At 45.0% G+C, this 20600-nt stretch overlaps 1 protein-coding gene across 1 annotated transcript in view; it reads right to left on the bottom strand.

Annotated features, from left to right (window-relative positions):
- Positions 1 to 531: 531 nt before the first annotated feature.
- Positions 532 to 20600, bottom strand: part of LOC116517339 (adhesion G-protein coupled receptor G1-like) — a 41181-nt gene continuing 21112 nt past the window's right edge. The window contains exons 5-13 of the mRNA XM_032230234.1: positions 19710 to 19835; positions 18556 to 18672; positions 16663 to 16708; positions 13217 to 13320; positions 11339 to 11454; positions 7128 to 7396; positions 6252 to 6360; positions 3673 to 3941; positions 532 to 1040 (exon numbers count right to left, since the gene is read on the bottom strand). Coding sequence (XP_032086125.1) covers positions 925 to 1040; positions 3673 to 3941; positions 6252 to 6360; positions 7128 to 7396; positions 11339 to 11454; positions 13217 to 13320; positions 16663 to 16708; positions 18556 to 18672; positions 19710 to 19835 — 1272 coding nt within the window. The 3' untranslated portion in view covers positions 532 to 924. The remainder of the gene's footprint in view (positions 1041 to 3672; positions 3942 to 6251; positions 6361 to 7127; positions 7397 to 11338; positions 11455 to 13216; positions 13321 to 16662; positions 16709 to 18555; positions 18673 to 19709; positions 19836 to 20600) is intronic.

The raw sequence follows: 20600 nt of genomic DNA, 5'->3' as shown, positions 1-20600 counted from the left end.
CAATTGAGCCCCAAATGTCTACTGCTTAAGAGAGATATTTGTTAAATGAGTTTCCCCCCATTTTATTACCTTTCTTACCACAGTTGATAAGTGAACCACTGCAGTTGTTCAGTTAGTTGCAAAGTTCTTAAGTGAGTCTGGCTTCCCCATTGACTTTGCTTTGTCAGAAGGTCACAAAAATATGTGTCAGTTGCCACATGTCAGCCTCTGTTCCGCTTACTTGCTATCGGCTGCCATAGAAACGGGGAGGGTGGGGGCATGGTATTTGGGGTGGGAATAAATAGCACTGGAGGTGATATGGCAATTGGAGTTTTCTTCTCACCATCTTCTGCGCATGCTGATGGCCAGTGTTTGGACCTGGTCAAGGCCAACCATCCTGCATACCAATGTAATGATGTTGTCTGGAGATGCAACCCACATGACACCTAAGGGAGTTGCAGATTGGACACTGGGATGGGGGGTCATTGGAGGGAGGGGGTTGAATATGTACTTCTTCGTGCCTTTCTGGCTCAGATCCTGCTTTACTTTCGCTGCTCTCTTTTCATAACCAGTAAAAGTACTTTTTAATTCCACGAACAATGGAGTTGGGAGTTTTCTTTCTTGGCTACTGAAGGAGGCACACCGGACATTAAGCCTGACACCACGTGTCTGAAATTTGATCACATGTCCATGAGGATGTCACATTGGTTATAAGTGTGGAAAAAACGGTCATAAGTAACTTTTTTTAGTTGTACGTTTGAAAGTCACTAAACCAACTATTGTAAGTCAAGATTTCCTCTATTTAAGGAAAACAGATCGGTGTCATCTCGAAGCTACTGAGAAGTATGAAGTCACCCTAGTCCACCAAAGAATTGTTTGGCTCAGTTTCCAGGAAGATCCTCCCATGAACATTTCACTTCCAAAGTCCTCCTGGCCAAGACAAGGTCAAGTGCTGGAATTGCTGGACTGGAGCTTCAAGCTGTTGGAAGTCGAGCACTGCAGGGATTTCGACCTGCGAGACTGCAGCACTTTGGCCAAGTACCAAAGGAAGATGAAGAAGCCTGGGGAAACAGGAGAAGATCACAGATGTTAAGCAGTTCCTGGAAGGAAGTGAGGAATTTGGACACATGAATAAAAGTGCAGTGTAATGTAGTACCATAGGAAGAACCTTGAGGAAAGGAGCTGCAGCCAAGGCAACAGATAGATAAAAGGAATTTGAGTCCAGGGCAGAAATGTAATCTGAGAAAGCACGTCAGAAAGAAACCTGCCTAGTTCACGTAAAGATAAAGGGAGGTGGAAATGTAAGCAGGCAGACTTGCATGTTTCTGTTACTATAACCTTATCATAAAAGTAGACAATAGATAATGGAATGATAGAGTTGGAGCTAGAGAAACCAGAAAAGATCACAGATGTTAAGCAGCCTCTGAAAGGAATTGAAGAATTGCAAGGCCAGAATAGCAGCTGGGTTGAGGGCTGTTGACCATCATATGCTGTAGAGCAGGGGTGTCCAAACTTCAGAACTTTAAAACTTATGGACTTCAACTCCCAGAATTCCATAGCCAGCATGGCTGGCTGGGGAATTCTGGGAGTTGAAGTCCACAAGTCTTAAAAGTTGCCAAGGTTGGATACCCCTGCTGTAGAGGGACTGAAATCCAGAGGACATATATTTATTTGTTGGCAATTTCTCTATATGCAGGCCATTCCTGCAAGCAAATGAACACCGTCGTACTACGACGGGCCAGTGTGATCAAAATCTGGAAATAAATGATGGTTTTCAGCAAAACTGTTGCATACCATGGAAGCGTCGTGATTAGTCCTGCAGGCTATTTCTTCTGACTGCAATTTGGTCGTTCGAATCTCACCAGGTTCAGGGCTGACTCAGCCTTCTGCCCTTCCAAAGTGGCAGTGGTGGTTTCCTAACAGTTTGGCCAAACTGGCAGGAGTTTGGAGGCCTGGATTGCTGGAAGTGTTAGTGACCCAGGCCTGCCACGCCCCCGAACTGGTTCTTTGGTGTTGTCATAGATGGCCCCATCTTGTTCTTTGCTTCTGCGCAAAGCAATTTTCAATTGTACTGTGCATTCATGCGTGGGGCACGTCCCTGAGCGAACTGGCAGTAGTGGCTGCCGGAAAACACCACTGCGAGGTGGGTAAAATGACCCAGATTGTTGGGGGGGGGGCAACATGCTGACTCTGTAAACCGCTGAGAGAGGGCTATAAAGCACCGTGAAGCAGTATAGGTCTAAGTGCTATTGTTATACTAAACAAAAACTTGTAGGGACTTTTTCAAGTAGATTTAACTCATCCAACATGCCAAGATGGTAGCCTGGGTTTCCACATTGAACCACAAACCACCTACCTCATTTTACGTAGTCTAGAATGCTCTGCAAACCCACCCTGTGGATAGTGTGGGATAAGATAATGATTGCACCCAAATCATCCAATAGGAATTGTCTTCTCCTGAAGTCCCAGCTGCTCCACCTTTACCACTAGAGTTGTTATATCTGGCGGATTGGTTAGATCCATGAGATTCGTTCTACTTGAAGCCTTTGTCTACCTGGAGATGCTGGAAGTCGATCTAAGACTTCTCCAGGCAAACCATGGGTTTTACCTACCATCCTCTAGGACAGGGGTCCCCAAACTTGGCAACTTTAAGAGCTGGCTGGATACCTCTGGGACTTGAAGTCCACAAGTTTTAAAATTGCCAAGTTTGAAGACCTCTACTCTAGGATCTGCTTCACTTACAAATTAAATCAATAGTTCTCAGTCTTGGCAATGTTCAGATGGGTGAACATCAAAATTCAGGATTCTGGAGGTGGAGTCCATCCCTCTGAAAGTTGCAAGGTGTGGAAACATTAAATTAGATTGAATACATCTCAAGTTAACAGTGACCTCCATATTACACAACAGCCCAAAGGTAGGAGACCAGAAGCAGTCATCACCCTATGACCTTGAAGAGAGTTGTTGACTGTTGTGGCCTGTTGATCGTGGGTACCTCCAGCAGCCGAATCAGAGGAGGAGGCATGGGAATCAGGGTCAGCATCAAGGCAACCCGAGAGCTCCGAGGGGAAAGAGGGAATGGAGCTGGCAGAGAGAGAGAGACAGAGGCAGAGCCTGGGCTGTCAATCAGCCCTCAGATGGAGAGCCAACAGTCTCCAGGTCTGGAGGTGGCTGATGAGGAAGAGGAGGAACATCTGGGTCCAGTGCCTGATGTGTGGATGCGCAGAAGGCAGAGGAGAGGAGAGCAGTGGAAATCTATGAACCGGTCCTGGGGATGGAAGAACCACCACTTCTGGTGAAGCCCCACTCTAGTTCTGGGATAAAAGGCAGGGGGTGGAGATGAATAGTTGTGGCAGACAACTATTGCCAGGCAGACTTGTTAGCCTGCAGTGAGAGAGAAACTTTTTGCCGGAGCTGTTGGCACTCCTAATAAAGGAATATTTGAGTTCACCTCCGAGGGTTTGACATGTTTGGTGAGCTGGGTCAGAACATTGACAGTGAAAAGTTAGACGAGCAACAACGTGATTATCCCATCCTCTTAGGATCTGCTTCACTTTCACAAACTCGGATTGAATTGAAAAGAGGAAGTCACAGAGCAAAAATGCATCTCTCTCTTGTGTTGCGTGAAAATCCAGGGGAAAAACATCTGGAAAATAACAGATCTCAAGACTAAGGGGAGCAGGAATACTCACTGACCTTGGAGAGAGTTGATGATGGTGAAAAGATAGAGGGCCACCAACTCAAAGGTCCCGGAAGCAAACGCAATGAAGATCAGCCCCCAAGGGATGCCCAGGACGCAGCTCAGGCCCAGCAGCATCACCGCATATCCCCAGTGATGCTCTCGGTGTCTCAGCCTGAGAATCTCATACACCATGGCGGCCAGCATGATGGTGTTGAAGAAGAGCACCAGGCCTAAATAGCCCAAATTGAAGAAACTGTTGATCTCCTTCTTGGTAATCCAACAGCTGAAGAAGAGAAAAAACATAGAAAGGTGAGTCTAGGCACTACTTAAGTAGCTGGAAGACACATGAAATCTGGAATGTGAGCATTCAAATAGGCTGGGGAATTTTCTGGAAGTTGACACCTTCCCAAAAAACAGGAATTTCTAGGATTCTCCAGTGCCAATCATGAATGTAACGCATCCCACCCTCTTTGTGGCCTCTGATCATTCCCTGATTCCCTCGTTCTCCACGTTCTCCAAGAAACCTGATTGATGGAAATGATGATGTTATAGTATTACCTGGTCACAGGCAGTGGTGAAATTCAAAAAAAAATTGCTGCTGGTTCTGTGGGCATGGCTTGGTGGTTATGTGACCAGGTGGGTGTTACTGCACAATTGATTCACACTCACAATATAAAAGCAGCTGGACTTCACACAAAATGCCCCCTGCAGCAAGCAGGAACCTCAACAGAGTCCCAGAGAGCTCAAAAACCAACTATCACACTTTACACAAAAATAACACAAAAGCTACACAGCTGACTCATACACAATGCAAAAGCAGCTGGACTTCACACAAATGCCCCCCCCCCCCAACAAGCAGGAACCTCACAGACAACCAGGCATAGCTGATTGTCGCACAGCTGAACATTAGTAAAGAAAATGCTAAAAAAGTTTTTTTAAAAACTGCCCCTAACCGGTAGCATTTCACCCCTGGCTACAGGTGTTTTTATAATGACACACATGGGACCAAACAATGGGCTGTGCTAAGGAGGCAGGAGATGTAATGAGCCTAGCTGTAATACATCTTGATAGAATCATAGAAGCCCAGGACTGGAGGAGATCTGTAAGATCTTCTAGTCCAACCTAATGCCCAAGAGCTTATACCAGGGGTCCCCAAACTTGGCAACTTTAAGACTTGTGGACTTCAACTTCCAGAAATCCACAAGTCTTAAAGTTGCCAAGTTTGAAGACCTCTGGCTTACACCATCCTGGACAAATGTTGCCCAAACTTTTCTTGAAAACTTCCAGTGCTGGAGCATCCATCCATCTATCCAGCCATGGAGCACATTCATGATATGAGATTAGTATAAATGAATCAGGAAAATTATGATACAGATGACATTCAAATGTTGATGCTGGAACTAAAGGGGAGAAAGGTATTCTGTGTAAACATTTATGCTCCACCCAGTAATGTGGGATAACCTGCAAGAGTCTTTAGTCGACATGTTACATCAATGATTTAACTGTGACCTGTTACTCTCTGTTTATACGTACCTTATGAGTTTATGCACCAGAAACAAAGGCCTTGTGTCTCCAATCACACATTGCCAATAAGAAACTCTATGACTATTTATGAGGACATTAACGCTAGTATTGACCCAGATTTGGTAATACTGAATCTAAAGGATAGACTATATTGAATTGGTGGCCACTTTCCCTCTGAGACATATATCTTATGATAAAACTCAAAATAAACACAAATTAGAACTACATAAATTAATGTCAAAAACACGTGAAGGGTTAATACCACTTTATAAAGCCATGGTAAAGCCACACTTGGAATACTGCATTCAGTTTTGGTCACCATGATGTAAAAAAGATGTGGAGACTCTAGAAAGAGTGCAGAGAAGAGCAAGAAAGAGGATTAGGGGACTGGGGGCTAAAACATATGAAGAATGGTTGCAGGAACTGGGTATGTCTAGTTTAATAGAAAGAAGGACTAGGGGAGACATGATAGCAGTGTTCCAATATCTCAGGGGCTGCCACAAAAAAGAGGGAGTCAAACTATTCTCCAAGGCACCTGAGGGCAGAACAAGAAGCAATGGGTGGAAACTAATCAAGGCGAGAAGCAACTTAGAACTGAGGAGAAATTTCCTGTCAGTTAGAACAATTAATCAGCGGAACAACTTGCCTCCAGAAGTTGTGAATGCTCCAACACTGGAAGTCTTTAAGAAGATGGTGGATAAACACTATTCTGAAGTGGTATAGGGTCTTCTATTAAGCAGGGGGTTGGATTAGAAGACCTCCAAGGTCCCTTCCAACTCTGTTGTTCTATTCACTACTTAATAAATGTATAAATTACAAAATTTATACATTCAGTCCATACAGATCACAAGGGGATCAGTCTGGGGTTCCTATAGGTCAGTTAGAGGTGCAGTTGTGGATTATATGTTCATATCACCCTCAGAGATATGACTTAGTACAGCAACATTTCCAGATGTTGGATCTCAGCCTCTGCTACCCAGAGATGGACAGCTGTTAATCCTCAAGGAAAAAATGCATCTTTCTGAATAGATAGTAGGGTCCATTTTGTTCTATTTCCCCAGGAACTTACATGGTTGTGTTGGTGTAATTATTCGGAGCCTCATAGACCTTAAAAGAGGAAGGCCCATAGTAGGATTGATCGATCCCAAAAAGTAGGCATACGATGAGGGTAGGAAGACCTGCAGAGGAGAACAGCTGGAGTTAATGCCACATCCAGTCCCTCCCTACAATTCCACAACAATTCTTGAACGATAAGTTCAAGCCAGTACCAAAATGCAGGGGTGAAATTCAGCAGGTTCTGACAGATTCTGGAGAACCGGTAGCAGAAAATTTGAGTTGTTTGGAGAACCAGTAAATACCACCTCTGGCTGACCCCAGAGTGGGGTGGGAATGGGGATTTTGCAGTATCCTTCTCCTAGAGGGGGGGTGGGAATGGAGATTTTGCAGTATTTTTTTCCCAGGAATGGGGAGGGAATGGAGATTTTGCAGTATCCTTCCCCTGGAGTGGGGAGGGAATGGAGATTTTGCAGTATCCTTCCCCTGGAGTGGGGAGGGAATGGGGATTTTGCAGTATCCTTCCCCTGGAGTGGGGAGGGAATGGAGATTTTGCACTATCCTTCCCCCAGCAGTGGAGAGGGATGGGGATTTTGCAGTATCCTTCCCCTGGAGTGGGGAGAGAGATTTTGCACTATCCTTCCCTCAGGAGTGGGGGAGGAATGGAGATTTTGTAATATCCTTCCCCCAGGAGTGTGGAGGGAATGGAGAATTTGCAGTATCCTTCCCCTGCCACGTCCACCAAGCCACACCCACAGAACCGGTAGTAAAAAAAAATGAATTTCACCACTGTCAAAATGGGGAAGAAATCTTAGAAAAAATAGTTCCCGAGTAAGAGATCGTAAGAGACAGATCCAAAACAAGGATGCAAAAAACAACTTTTGTGACTCACCCCAACCTATTAAGGAGAGCTTGACAAGTAAGCATTTCATGTAGGAGTTGAAGACTTGAACAATCAGCCGGTAGAGATTGTAGCCCTCAATGGCCATCCAAGTGAAGCACGCAAGCATGGCAAAGTGCAGGAACATCCCACTAGCTTTGCAAGCTATGTCTCCTCCCTTAAAAGCCAGGTACATCGCAATGAGGAAGCCCATGTCGAGAAGAAAGATGGCCCAGAGGAGGCTCATGTGGACATAGACAATGTGGTCTCTCTGCTTCTTCCTGTGGAGAAAAAAGAGCATCATGCTTCTTTTCTTGGCTGTATGAAGCTCACAGCTGCAGCTGTGGAAAGTCTTAGCACCTGTTGTAAGAAAGGGTTTGATCTCCAAGACCTGATCCCTGAGTTATCTAACCTGCTTCCCTCCAGATGTTCTACAGGCTATTCTCATAGTCCATTGCTTTTGGCTGTGCTGCTTGGGGCTCATGGAAACTGAAGTTCAAGAGACTGGACAGTCACTGGCCATTGCCCTCTGTCCATCTCAGATAACATCTATCCTTCAAGGGCACAGAGACCCCCACCATCCCCCCCTCACAGATTGCTGTCCAAGGAAGGTTCGTGTCACTGGTGGGTTTCAAAATTTTTTAGAACCTCTTCTGTAGGTGTGGCCTGCTTTGTGGGAGTGGCTTGCCAGCCATGTGACCGGGTGGGAGTGACTTGGCATCATGTGACTGGAGTGGCCAACTTGTAAAATATGGTGAAACTCACTTAACAACGCTCTTGCTTAGCAACCAAAATGTTGGCTCAGGAACTCTGGCATTTGAAGCACGCAAGTCTTAAAGCTGTCAAGTTACAAGATCCTTGCACCCCTAACCCTTTAGACCCCACCACCCCGGGGAGTTCAAACTTGACAGCTTTAAGACTTGTGGACTTCAACTCCCAGAATTCCTCCTCTCGCTCTTCATCTTGATGATGTGTGGACAGGCAGAGGGGAGAGAGCTGGAACCAGTTCTAAACGGCACTGTAGATTTGTGGAACCTCTTCTATAGAAGAGGTTAGAACTGGCAGGAACCCACCCCTGGTTCATGTGGACATAGACAATGGGATGCCTGCTTTTTCCTATGAAAAAGAAAGAGCATCATCCTTGTCTTCTTGGTTGTATGAGGCTCCAAGCTGCAGTCATGGAAAGTCTTGGCATCTTTTGGAGGAAAGAGTTTCATCCCCAGGACCTGATCCCTGAGTTATCTAACCTGCTTCTGTTGGAAGAAATATCCATCTGCTTCGGTTCCAAAGTGGAAGAAAGACGCTGGAAATACCACGGAGGCTGATTGGAAAGAAAGTTGGTTTTTGGTGAAGCAGAACCACTAGCAGTGTGTGTTTCTGGCTCAGCTGACCCAGAATAGCACGCTGCCTTTCTGTGCGTGGCTTTGTTCATCGATAAACTTTCTTTCCTATCAGCCTCCATATTTTTTCCAGCATCTTTCTCCCAGCTTGGGACTGGACCAGATGGACTTTCCTTCCACCACTTCTCTCCAGATGTTCTGCAGAGCATTCTCATATCTTCTTTTAAATAGCAGAGAACAACTATATCTCCAGAAAGCACCTCCATTTTAACAGCATCTGTACAAGTATAGTCTGAAATGTAACACTACAGTGTATATTGTCTGTACTGTTTGCTGTTTGTTGCAAGGAGGCAAATTGCTGGGAGGCAGAGGCAGGTTTCCCCTCCTCCTCGTTTTCCTCCCAAAAGCTAGGCGCATCTTATACTTCGGAGTGTCTTATACACTGAAAAATACGGTATCTAACCTGCTCCAGATGTTCTACAGGCCATTCCCATAGTCCATTGCTGTTGGCCTTGTTGGTTGATGCTCATGGAAACTGAAGTCCAAAAGACTGGACAGCCACAGGTCGTCGACCTCTGTCCATCTCAGAAAACATCTATCCTTCAAGGGCCCACAGACTCCCAACACCCCACAGATTGCTGTCCAGATGAGATTCATGTGGACATAGACAGAGGGTGTTAAACTCAAGACCCAGGGGCCGGATCTGGCCCATGGGGTATTTAGATCTGGCCCACAGTGCCTCTGCCAATGAAAATGGAGCTTCAGAGGGCTGCTTGCAACACTACTGAGCTCCGTTTTCGCTGGCAAAGGGTTGCAGGAGGCCGTTGCAGCTGAAAACGGAGCTTGGGAGTCTCTGCCAGTTTTCACTGGCAGAGCACTTGGGTTACCACAGGTGCCCTGACATGAGTGATGTTGAGTTGACCATGCCCAGGCTGGTCTCACACACACACACACACAGCTGTCCAACGTCAAACACAACCCTGATGAGGCCCTCAATGAAATCGAGTTTGAAATAGGAAATAGATCCAAACCAGACCCAGATCTGCCCTTAGAAAATGTATACCAAATGCAGACAGCCTCCCACCCTCCTTTGACTGCAGGCTATGGTGTCTCCTTCCTGCTAAGTTGGGATGATAGATAGATTATATATATATATATATATATATATATATATATATATATATATATATATATATATATATATATATATATATATATATATATATATAGAGAGAGAGAGAGAGAGAGAGAGAGAGAGAGAGAGAGAGAGAGAGAGAGACAGAGACAGAGACAGAGACAGAGACAGAGACAGAGACAGAGACAGATAGAAAGATAGAGATAGACAGATAGATAGGTAGGTAGGTAGGTAGGTAGGTAGGTAGATAGATAGATAGATAGATAGATAGATAGATAGATAGATAGATAGATAGATAGATAGATAGATAGATAGATAGATGATAGAGAGACAGAGACAGACAGACAGACAGACAGACAGATGAGACACAGAGAGGGACAGAGACAGAGACAGACAGACAGAGATAGACATAGAGAGAGAGATGAGAGAGAAACAGACAAGAGAGAGACAGAGACAGACAGACAGAGATAAGAGAGAGAGACAGACGAGAGAGAGACAGAGACAGAGACAGACAGACAGAGATAGAGATAGAGATGAGAGAGAGAGAGAGAGAGAGACAGACGAGAGAGAGGGAGAGAGGGAGAGGAGAGAGAGAGACAGATGAGAGAGAGAGATGAGAGAGAGAGACAGACAGACGAGAGGGAGAGATGAGAGAGAGAGAGAGAGATAAACAGATAGATATAGATACATAGATACATAGATACATAGATACATAGATACATAGATACATAGATACATAGATGAGAGAGAGAGAGAGAGAGATGAGACAGAGAGAGAGACAGACAGACAGACAGAGATAGAGAGAGATGAGAGAGAGAGACAAGCGAGAGACAGATAGATGAGAGAGAGACAGATGAGACAGAGAGGGAGATGGACAGACAGACACATACATAGATAGGTAGATGATAGAGAGAGAGACAGATAGATGAGACAGACAGACAGACGGACAGACGGACGGACAGACAGACAGACAGACAGATACATACATACATACATGCATACATACATACATACATACATACATACATAGATGATAGAGAGAAAGAGAGAGACAGAGACAGACAGATGAGACAGACAGACAGAGAGATGAGAGAGAGAGAGAGAGAGAGAGAGAGAGAGAGAGAGAGAGAGAGAGATCACACAAAACCCCTTCTCAGTTTGACAGGGTTGGTGATTACTGAAAACAGTCTGAAAATGGGAAATTGCAGCTTGCTGCTAGATCAGCATTTGGGTTCGCAGCCATGTATGTGACTCAGATAAAAAGGAGTCATTTTGGATTTTACTCCACCAGCCATTGCTACTCTTTGGGTGGTGCTCATCCCCGTTTTGGAGCCACCGAGTCAGTCACGTGGCCAGCAGGGCATCACAGAATGCTGTTTCCTCCCCACCAAAATGCTACCTATTTATCTACTCTCATTTGCATGCTTTCAAACTGCTAGGTTGGCAGGAGCTGAAGGGAGGGGAGGAGCTCACCCTGCCGCCTGGAGCTCAGGTCTCAAACTTGGGCTGCCAGTTTTCCAGTCGACAAGCCCAGAGCCACCACGCTACCCAATGTGACTCAGAGCTGGAAAAAAATATGTGCTGAGATGTTCCTGCACATTATCTCACAGGGTTCTTCTTCAGTGAGAAAAACATTGTGTGTCTTTCTTTGTTCCTCTTTTGGTGCTACTCCAACTTCCTTCTAAAGTCCCCCTGAGCCTTCCCCCTTTCCAAATCCCAACGTAAAGCAAAATATCAACACATCCTACCTCAAGAAAAGGAAGACAATGGTGATGAATGAAGCCAAAGCTGAAATGATGCAACCAACATAACTGACAATGCTCAGGTACTCCTCGTGGATCTTGTCTATATCTGAGGAGGGGAGCTGTGGAAGAAAAGGCAGGAAGGGAAAGATCTAACAAATGTAAAGACTTTTCAGAAGCTCCAGGACTGGAGGCATCATTACTGTTTTGAATGTGGTTGGTGGACTACAACTAGAACACTTTGCAAGAAGGAGTGAGGCCTTCAAGTCCAATGTCCTATCAGGGGTCAAATCCCTGGAGGATGGCTGTCTTCCTCTTGAACACATCCTGTGAAGGAAAACTTGCTATCTTCCTAGTTAATTAGCTCCACAAACAGTGGAACAGCTTCTCTCCAGAATGGAATGGCTTCCCTCCAGAAATAGTGGGTGCTCCATCATTGGAGACTTTTAAGAAGAGACTGGACAGCCACTGGTCTGGAATAATAAAGGGTCTCCTGCTTGAGCAGGGGGCTGGACTAGAAGCAGTGGCGGTATTCAGCCGGTTTGGACTAGTTCAAGCGAACCGATAGCGGTGACCTGAAGTGAGCCATCTACCTGCCTGGCTCTATGTCCTCCTAGCCAGCCACGTTTTCTAAGCAATGCGCATGCATGCAAACCACAAGCAAAGCACACACACAGAAGGCTGCGCACATACGTGGAAGGTACAGGCATTTTCATCCAGTATTTTTTTGCCTTTCTTGCCTTCCTTGGCAAATTATCTTTACTCCAGGCTAAACAGGTCAATCTCTCTTTTAGGATTGGTTTTCCAGTTCTTTTTTTCTTTATGGCATTTATCCCTCCCTTCCATGGCATTTATCATTACTCTGGGTTCATTCCAGTCCATTTCCTGGAAAATCAAGTATGCATTTGTCTACCTTCAGCTTCAATTTTTTAAAGAAAACCTAGTTAGTTAGTTAGTTAGTTAGTTAGTTAGTTAGTTAGTTAGTTAGTTAGTTAGTTTGTTTGTTTGTCAAACATGTAAAAGATAACAGGTATAGATATAAACATAAACATGGACACAGTAAATGGGGTGCAAATAAATGGGGACAGTAGGATACGGACAGTAGGCATCAGTGGTGGGGTTCACCCAGTTTGCACCAGTTCAGGAGAACCAGTTGTTGACTTTCTGAGCAGTTTGGTGAACTGGCTGTTGTAAGAAAACATTAGGATAGAGAACTGGTTGTTAAATTATTTGAATCCTACCACTGGTAGGCATGCTAGTGCGCTTATGCACGCCCCATCTATGGACCTCTTAGGAACGGGGTCAGGTCAACAGTAGACAGTCTTAGGTTAAAATTATGGGGGTTTGGGGATGTTGAATAATATTAAATAAATAAATAGAATTCTACTATTATATACTTGGTTTTTCTTGGTTAGGTTCAAGGGTAAAAGATCTCCTGAGGCCTTCTGATCCCTCATCACTGGTCAGCCTCCCTGAATTTCTGGGAGTTGTAGTCCTCCATCATCCTTTGTCCCCATCATGTCCTCTGCAGCAGAGGTGTTAAGCTCAAGGCCCGCGGGCCAAATCCAGCCCACAAAGTGCTTAGATCCAGCCTAGGAGGCTGCCCTGGAAACAGCGGATTGGCCCACTGTAGCCCTCCCGAGCTCTGTTTTCACTGGCATAGGCTCGCAGGAGGCCGTCACAGCCCAAAACGGAGCTCGGGAGGCTGTTTTCGCTGGCAGAGCACTTGAGCCGCCACAGGCGCCCCCAACATGAATGACATCAAACTAGCCACGCCCACCCCAGCCACCCCGAGGTCAAACCCTAACCCTGATGCAGCCCTCAATAAAACTGAATTTGACACCCCTGCTCTACAAGGATGCTGGTATGGAGTTCGGCACTTACCATGAGCACCGCAAAGAAGGTGAGATGATCACAAAGGCAGGTTGTTTGGTGTACTCCACGCACCACATCACAGCCTGATGTATTCCACTTGCCGATGGCACCAGCTACGGTCAAAAGGAGAGGCTACTTTAGGGCTGATTCCCTTGAAGGAGAGGAAACGAAAGAGCCCACCAACTACCAAGGAAGCGGGGTGGGGGGATTTACTTTTGATGTTGTTAATAGTAGCACAGTGAGAAGCAATCCAGGTGGCCCCCAACTTTCTTTTTTTTATAAGTTTTTATTTTAAACACATAAACACATCAACAAAAACAAACACATGACTTAAGACAACATAGGAACAAGAAGTTCCATCATATATCATGCAGCAGTTCCGTATCGGTTTCTTTGCAGTTAGTGTTTTCCCTTCTATACCTTTCTATCTTACATTCATGGTCTCTTTATTCTTTATCCATTTTTATGTACAATTCTATATTTATTTATACTTAGCTATTTATAACCAAATATTGTTTACCTATAATGTGCTATATATTCTTACAATCATTTATTCTCTTAAATTCTAGGTATACATTCACATGGTTATTCTTTTTCTTTGCCAATCTTATACTATTGTTATTCCATTTTAAAAGATTATAGGGTATAGTTTGGATTGTATTGTTTACCATCCCTAGCGCCTGTTATGACACCACCTTATTTTCTCTTTCTTTTCTTTTCTTTCTCCCTTCCTTCTCTACTTCCTTCCTTCCTCCTCTCCTTCCCCTTCTTTCTTCCCTTATCTCTCTGCTACTCTTCCCCTCTCTCTTCCCCTTCCTACCCTCTCTCCTTCTCTTTTTCTCCCTTCCTCCCTCCTCTCCTTCTCTTTCTCTCCCTTCCACCCACCTTTCCTTATCTCTTTCTTCTTCCCTTACCTCTCCTCCACTCTTCCTCCTCCTTTCCTACTATCTCTCCTTCTCTTTCTCTCCCTTCCATCCTCCTCTCCTTTTCTCCTTATAAAATGTCCACAACTTTCAGCCACAATTGAGCCTAAATTTTCTATTGCTAAGTCAAACTTGTTAAGGATTAAGGGAGACACAATAGCAGCATTCCAATATTTGAGGGGCTGCCACAAAGAAGAAGGCACAGTCAATTTATTTTCTAAAGCAGTGGTCCCCAACCTTTTTATCGCCGCGGACCAGTCAGCCTTTGATAATTTTACCGTGGCCCGCTGAGCGCGCGCAGGGGTGGGGGGGCGTTGTTGGCGACGACACATTGATTGTTTCTATATCAGATTGTTTTGATTAAACAACTTTTATTTTATTGTATTTAAACATGCATTACAAAATAAAATACAATTACATAAATATAAAATGCTTTAATATGCCCCCCCCACCCGGACAGACTTATGTTCCTCAAAGACCATCCTGAACCCTCAACCCGGACCAACCTTTCTGCCCGCCCTCCCCCTCCCCACCACATTCGGCGGGCAAAGAACAGAGCGCGCGCGCGCGAATGCCGTGGAGAGAGAGAAAATATATATATATATAAATATATAACTGTTTGGGAGTAAAAGCGGGGAGGCGCACGGGGGGGGGGAGGAGGAGGAAGGAGGGTGGGAAGGAAGCTGGCAAGCGAAGAACAGAAAGTAATTAGCAAGGATTAAAACGACCTGCCGGAAAAAGGAGAGGGGGAAAAAAAAACCACCAGATCTGACAGCTAGTGCAGCCTCCACCGGAGGGGCTGCAGAAACACACACCGCCAGTCCTGTCCTTCCTTTCCAACCAGTGTCTCTCCGCGCGTGCATACACACACACACCCGCCGGCAGATATGCACGCACACACACTTTTTTTTTTTGCAATTGGCAGAACTACGGTTTTCTTTCTTTTAAAAAAAATAATTAAATGGAGGTGGGGGGGGTGTGGAGAGAAAGGGAGAGAAGCGGACACATAAAACCGAGCTGCACTCGCGAACCACAGCATGCATCTGGGTGACAGGGAGAAAGCAGGAAAAGCCGAGGAGAGAGCTTTAGGAGCTTTAGCGGAACAAACGGTGGTGGTGGAGGAGGAGGAAGAGGGTGGCGATGATGATTGGGGGAGGTTTGAAAAAGCAGATCCAAGCGCAAAAGTTACTGAGTCATTTCAGCGGCGGCCGGAACAGTTTTCTTGACTCCCTCCCTCTCTCTCTCCTCTCTCTCTCTCACTCTCTCTTTCCCTGGCGATGGATCGGTGCGGGAGGGGGGGGAGAGAAGGGAGGAGACGGCGAGGGAGGGAGAGAGAGCCGAGGGTGGGACCAAAGTGGGGGGGAGAGAAATGCATTTAAGAGGAGCGGATTTAAAAGAGCGATCATGGCCCCCGGCCGCTGTGCGGCCCGGTGCCAGGTACTCCGCGGCCCGGCACCGGTCCGCGGACCGGGGGTTGGGGACCACTGTTCTAAAGCACTAGAGGGCAGGACAAGAAACAATGGATGGAAACTAATCAAGGAGAGAAGCAACCTGGAAGTAAGGAGAAACTTCCTAACAGGGAGGACAATTAATTAGTGGAATGGAAGTTGCCTTCAGACCAGAGATGGTATTCAGCAGGTTCTGATCAGTTCTGGAGAACCGGTAGTGGAAATTTTGAGCAGTTCAGAGAGCCAGTAAATACTACCTTTGACCTCCCCCACCTCCATCTATTCTCAGCCTGCCGAGTCCCAGCTGATCTGGAGGGAAGGAGGATTTTGCAGTAGCCTTCCCCTGCCACACCCACCAAGCCACGCCCATCAAGCCATGCCACGCCCACCACACCACGCCCACAGAGCTGGTAGTAAATTGAATTCCCACCACTGCTTCAGACATTGTGGGGGTTCCATCACTGGAGTCTTTTAAGAAGATACTGGACAGCCACTTTTCTCTAATTGTATGAAGTCTTCTGAGCAGGGTTTGGGCTAGAACAGTGGTCTCCAACCTTGGCAACTTTAAGACCTGTGGACTTCAATTCCCAGAGTTCCTCAGCCAGCTCTGGGAGTTGAAGTCCACAAGTCTTAAAGTTGCCAAGGTTGGAGACCACTGAGCTAGAAGACCTCCCTTTCAGTTCATTCATTCTATCTCTACCTCCAAGGTCCCTCCCAACTGTGTTATTCTGGAGTCCAGGGATTTGGAGGGAAGGCTCCGAATTAGAGGGACCCCCAAATCCCCCCCCAGGCAAAGCAGCCTGTTGCAAACCAACTTCTGTCCCCCACCTTGCAAGATGCTTGAATTTCCCCAGGAGGTCCCCTCCTAAGTCTCCTCCAGAAGAACAAAAGGCAACAACTGGTGTGCCCAGAGAGATGGCTCTCCGTGCCACTTCCAGCACATGTGCCATAGGTTCACCATCCCTGGTCCCCTGCTAAAGTAGGGGGCTGGACTAGAAGACCTCCAAGCTCCCTTTCAACTGTGTTATTCTGTTATTCCTTTCAAATGTTCACATTCATGCTCCCAACTTTGTTGGACACTTACGCTTGGCGCCCATAACCCAGAAGACACACAAGGGAGTAAAATTCATCTGAAATAAAACCAAAATTCAAAGAGTGAATATAATGCATGATATTTTTTTTGTAAAAAAATATATAAAGTACAGGGAACTATCACAGAGACACATGCAACGTTTCTTAGGCTCTGCAAAAGTTAAAGATGACTTCAGCCCCAAAATTCAAGCTTCAAGCCAACACTTCAAAGTTTGGGCATCTTAAATTGCTGAGCTTGGGAAATACGGATATATATAGTTGTTGATACTTTTGGTTTACGTGCAGTTTGGGTGAGTCACTGAGAAGATTGCAATCTTCTACCAATGTGGTAATACAGGGGTGTCCAAACTTGGGAACTTTAAGACTTGTGGACTTCAACTCCCAGATTCCCCAGCCAGCATGGACACCCCTGTGGTAATATAAGAGGAACCGAATGTCTGCTCTCCACACATCCATTTTTTTCAGGTGACACAACATGTTATCATTAGGTGATGTGTTCCTGTCCCATTGTCAATCCTTCTCTTGCCTTGGCTGCTTCTCTTCCCAGTCCAGTTCCTGCCTCCCTCCAAAATTTTGGGCAACAAAGCCCAAACCTTGTTTAGCTGTGCAGTCATAAATTTGAGATGGGATGACCCTGGAAACTATTTCTCCAATCCTTATCTATCTATCTATCTATCTATCTATCTATCTATCTATCTATCTATCTATCATCTATCATCTATCTATCTATCATCTATCATCTATCTATCTATGAGGACCCAGATTGTTGGGGGCAATATGCTGACTCTCTGTAAACCGCTTAGAGAGGCCTGAAAGGCCTATGAAGCGGTATATAAGTCTACTGCTATTGCTATTGCTATCTATCTATATCTCTTATCTATCTATCTATCTATCTATCTATCTATCTATCTATCTAGCTAGCTAGCTAGCTAGCTAGCTCTATATCTCTCTTTCTATCTATCTATCCATCCATCCACCATCCATATCCATATCTATCCATCCATCCATCCATCTCTATCTATCTCTATATTTATATCTATCTATCTATCTATCTATCTATCTATCTATCTATCTATCTATCCATCCATCCATCCATCCATCCATCCATCCATCTATCCATCCATCCATCCATCTATCTATCTCTATCTCTAGCACTCTATCTCTCTTTCTATCTATCTTTCTTTATATCTATCCATCCATCCATATCCATATCCATATCCATATCCATATCCATATCCATATCCATCCATCCATCCATCCATCCATCCATCCATCCATCCATCCATCCATCCATCCATCCATCCATCTATCTATCTATCTATCTATCTATCTATCTATCTGTTGTGCCATCCCATTTAGTTCTCATTTCTCACATCATTTATGGGAGAAAACCACAATATATGACTTGGTTTATCTCTGTGATAGCAAACCTATGGCACGCCTGCCCAAAGTGGCACACAGGACCATGTCTCTTGGCACTCGTGGCGTTGCCCGTTCCTCTTCCGGGTTTCTGGCATGCATGCATGTGTGACGATCAGCTGGCCTTCGTGCGTGCGGCAGTAGCATAAATTGGAAGAGCTGGTCTTCCGTTTTCTAGTATGAGAATGTGTGCCAGCCAGCTTATTGTCACGTACACATGCATGCCAGTAACTGGAAGTCTAGCTTGCCAGTGCGCATGTGCACACAGGAAACCGGACATTCATTTTTCAGTGTGCGCATGCTCCCTGGGCAGCTCCTCTTCCGGGGAGGTTCCGAAAAGGTTCACCATCACTGGTTTATCCCATACCACAAGAATAGAAACCTATGGAGAATTTTGATACAGACCTTCATGGCACTGAAAACAAGCCAAGATCAGGGCAATGTTAAGAAGAGATTTCTGACCCACCTGGTTGTGCCAAAAAGTTATAGATATTCGCTCTTTCTGGAGCAACCCATGGACGGATGTATTCCACACTGAGATGCCAATCACTTTTCCCCCAAGGATTGGCTTGGAATCATTATCCTGCAAGAAACAATGTTTAGATTATATAGAGGATGGATGGATGGATGGATGGATGGATGGATGGATGGATGGATGGATGGATGGATGGATGGATGGATGGATGGATAGATAGATAGATAGATAGATAGATAGATAGATAGATAGATAGATAGATAGATAGATGATAGATAGATGATAGATAGATGATAGATAGATAGATAGATAGATGATAGATAGATAGATAGATAGATAGATAGATAGATAGATAGATAGATAGAGAGATAGAGAGAGAGATAGATAGATAGATAGATAGATAGATAGATAGATAGATAGATAGATAGATAATGACGGACAGACAGAGATAAGGACCATCTTCTGTCTCACCCTTTCCATAACGTATCTGTTCTATGATGCCAGTAACCGTATTTTTCAGACTATAAGGCACACCGGTATATAAGACACAAGATTTCAAAGAGGTAAGTAAGAAAAAAAATTGTCGTCCCCCCCCCCCCCCCCCGGCCACCAGGAGCACTCTGCAGGCTTCAGCAAGGCTGGGGGGAAGGGGAAAATGCCCCCGTTTTGTGAAAAAGTTGTGGAAAATGGACTGTTTTTTGCAAAAACGGGGGCATTTTCCTCTTCCTCCAGCCCTGCTGAAGCCTGCAGAGTGCTTCTGGGGGCTGGGAGAAGACAAAAACGCCTCCATTTTTGTGAAAAACAGCCTGTTTTTTGACCATTTTTCAAAAAAATGGGATGCAGGGGTGGGGCTTCAGGAGGCCAAAAATGGCTGTATTCAGTGTATAAGACGCACCAACATTTCCAAGCTCTTTTAGAGGGGAATAAGGTGTGTCATACTCCAAAAATACAGTAATCCACAAAAGTTTATGTTGTTAACAGTAACAGTAGCTTCCAAGTTCTTTTTCTGCTTTGCCACAAGACACGCACAATGTTTCTGTGTAGAGGCTTGCAGGGATAAGGGATAACCCTGGCAGAGCTAAATGGGAGTCATTAAGAGAAAATAAGAGACCTCTCCGGCCTTAAACCTTTGTCCAGGCCGTTACCTTGAAGAGCACCGGGCTTGTCGCTGCCAACATCACAACTCGCCCCTCCTGGTTGACTGTTGCATTTTTGGCTTTTGTCAAGACTGTTTTTGACAGAGTCACTTGGAACTGCTTGATTTCAACATCCTGTAGTAGAGAAAAAGACGCGGCATTACAGACTGTGATTGGAAAGGAAGAACAGCCGCTGTCTTATAAAGGGAAGGCTGAGACCAACCTTTCCCATCTGGATTTTCTTACCGTATTTTTCAGAGTATAAGACGTTCCGAAATATAAGATGCACCTAGCTTTTGGGACAGAAAGCAAGGGGAAAATATCTGCCTCTGCCTCCCAGCAATTTGCCTCCTTGCAACAAACAGCAAACAATACAGACAATATACACTGTTTGTAGTGTTACATTTCAGATTATACTTGTACAGATGTTGTTAAAATGGATGTGCTTTCTGGAGGTATAGTTGTTCTCTGCTATTTAAAAGAAGATACAATAGCACTGGGCCTCTTCAGATCAAGCATTTATTTTAAAAAGTTTCTTCATTTTGTTAAGCTGTCTAGAACAATAATAAAGCAGTCTTTAAAAAATAAGTCTAATAATTTGAATATTCTATAAGCATTTATAGTTATTGACTTACCTCCTTGCAGCAAACAGACTGATTAGCACAAGAAAAAAAATCTGCCTCTGCCTCCCAGCAATTTGCCAGGTGAACAAACAGCAAGTTTCACTTTCAATTTCTCCCAATTATCAGCTGTTTCAGGCTGCAGGGAATATTATAGCCTATTGCAGCTTCCCATTTGCTGCAAGGAGGTAAATTGCTGGGAGGCAGAGGCCAAAGGGTGGGGGCTGGTGGGTGGGAGGGACTACATTCAGTGTATAAGATGCACCCAAATTTTCACCCT

Source organism: Thamnophis elegans, chromosome 14 (genome assembly GCF_009769535.1).
Source record: "Thamnophis elegans isolate rThaEle1 chromosome 14, rThaEle1.pri, whole genome shotgun sequence".
NCBI lineage: Eukaryota > Metazoa > Chordata > Lepidosauria > Squamata > Colubridae > Thamnophis > Thamnophis elegans.
Note: the sequence above shows the minus strand (reverse complement) of the source record. Positions and strands in the feature narration are given on the sequence as shown.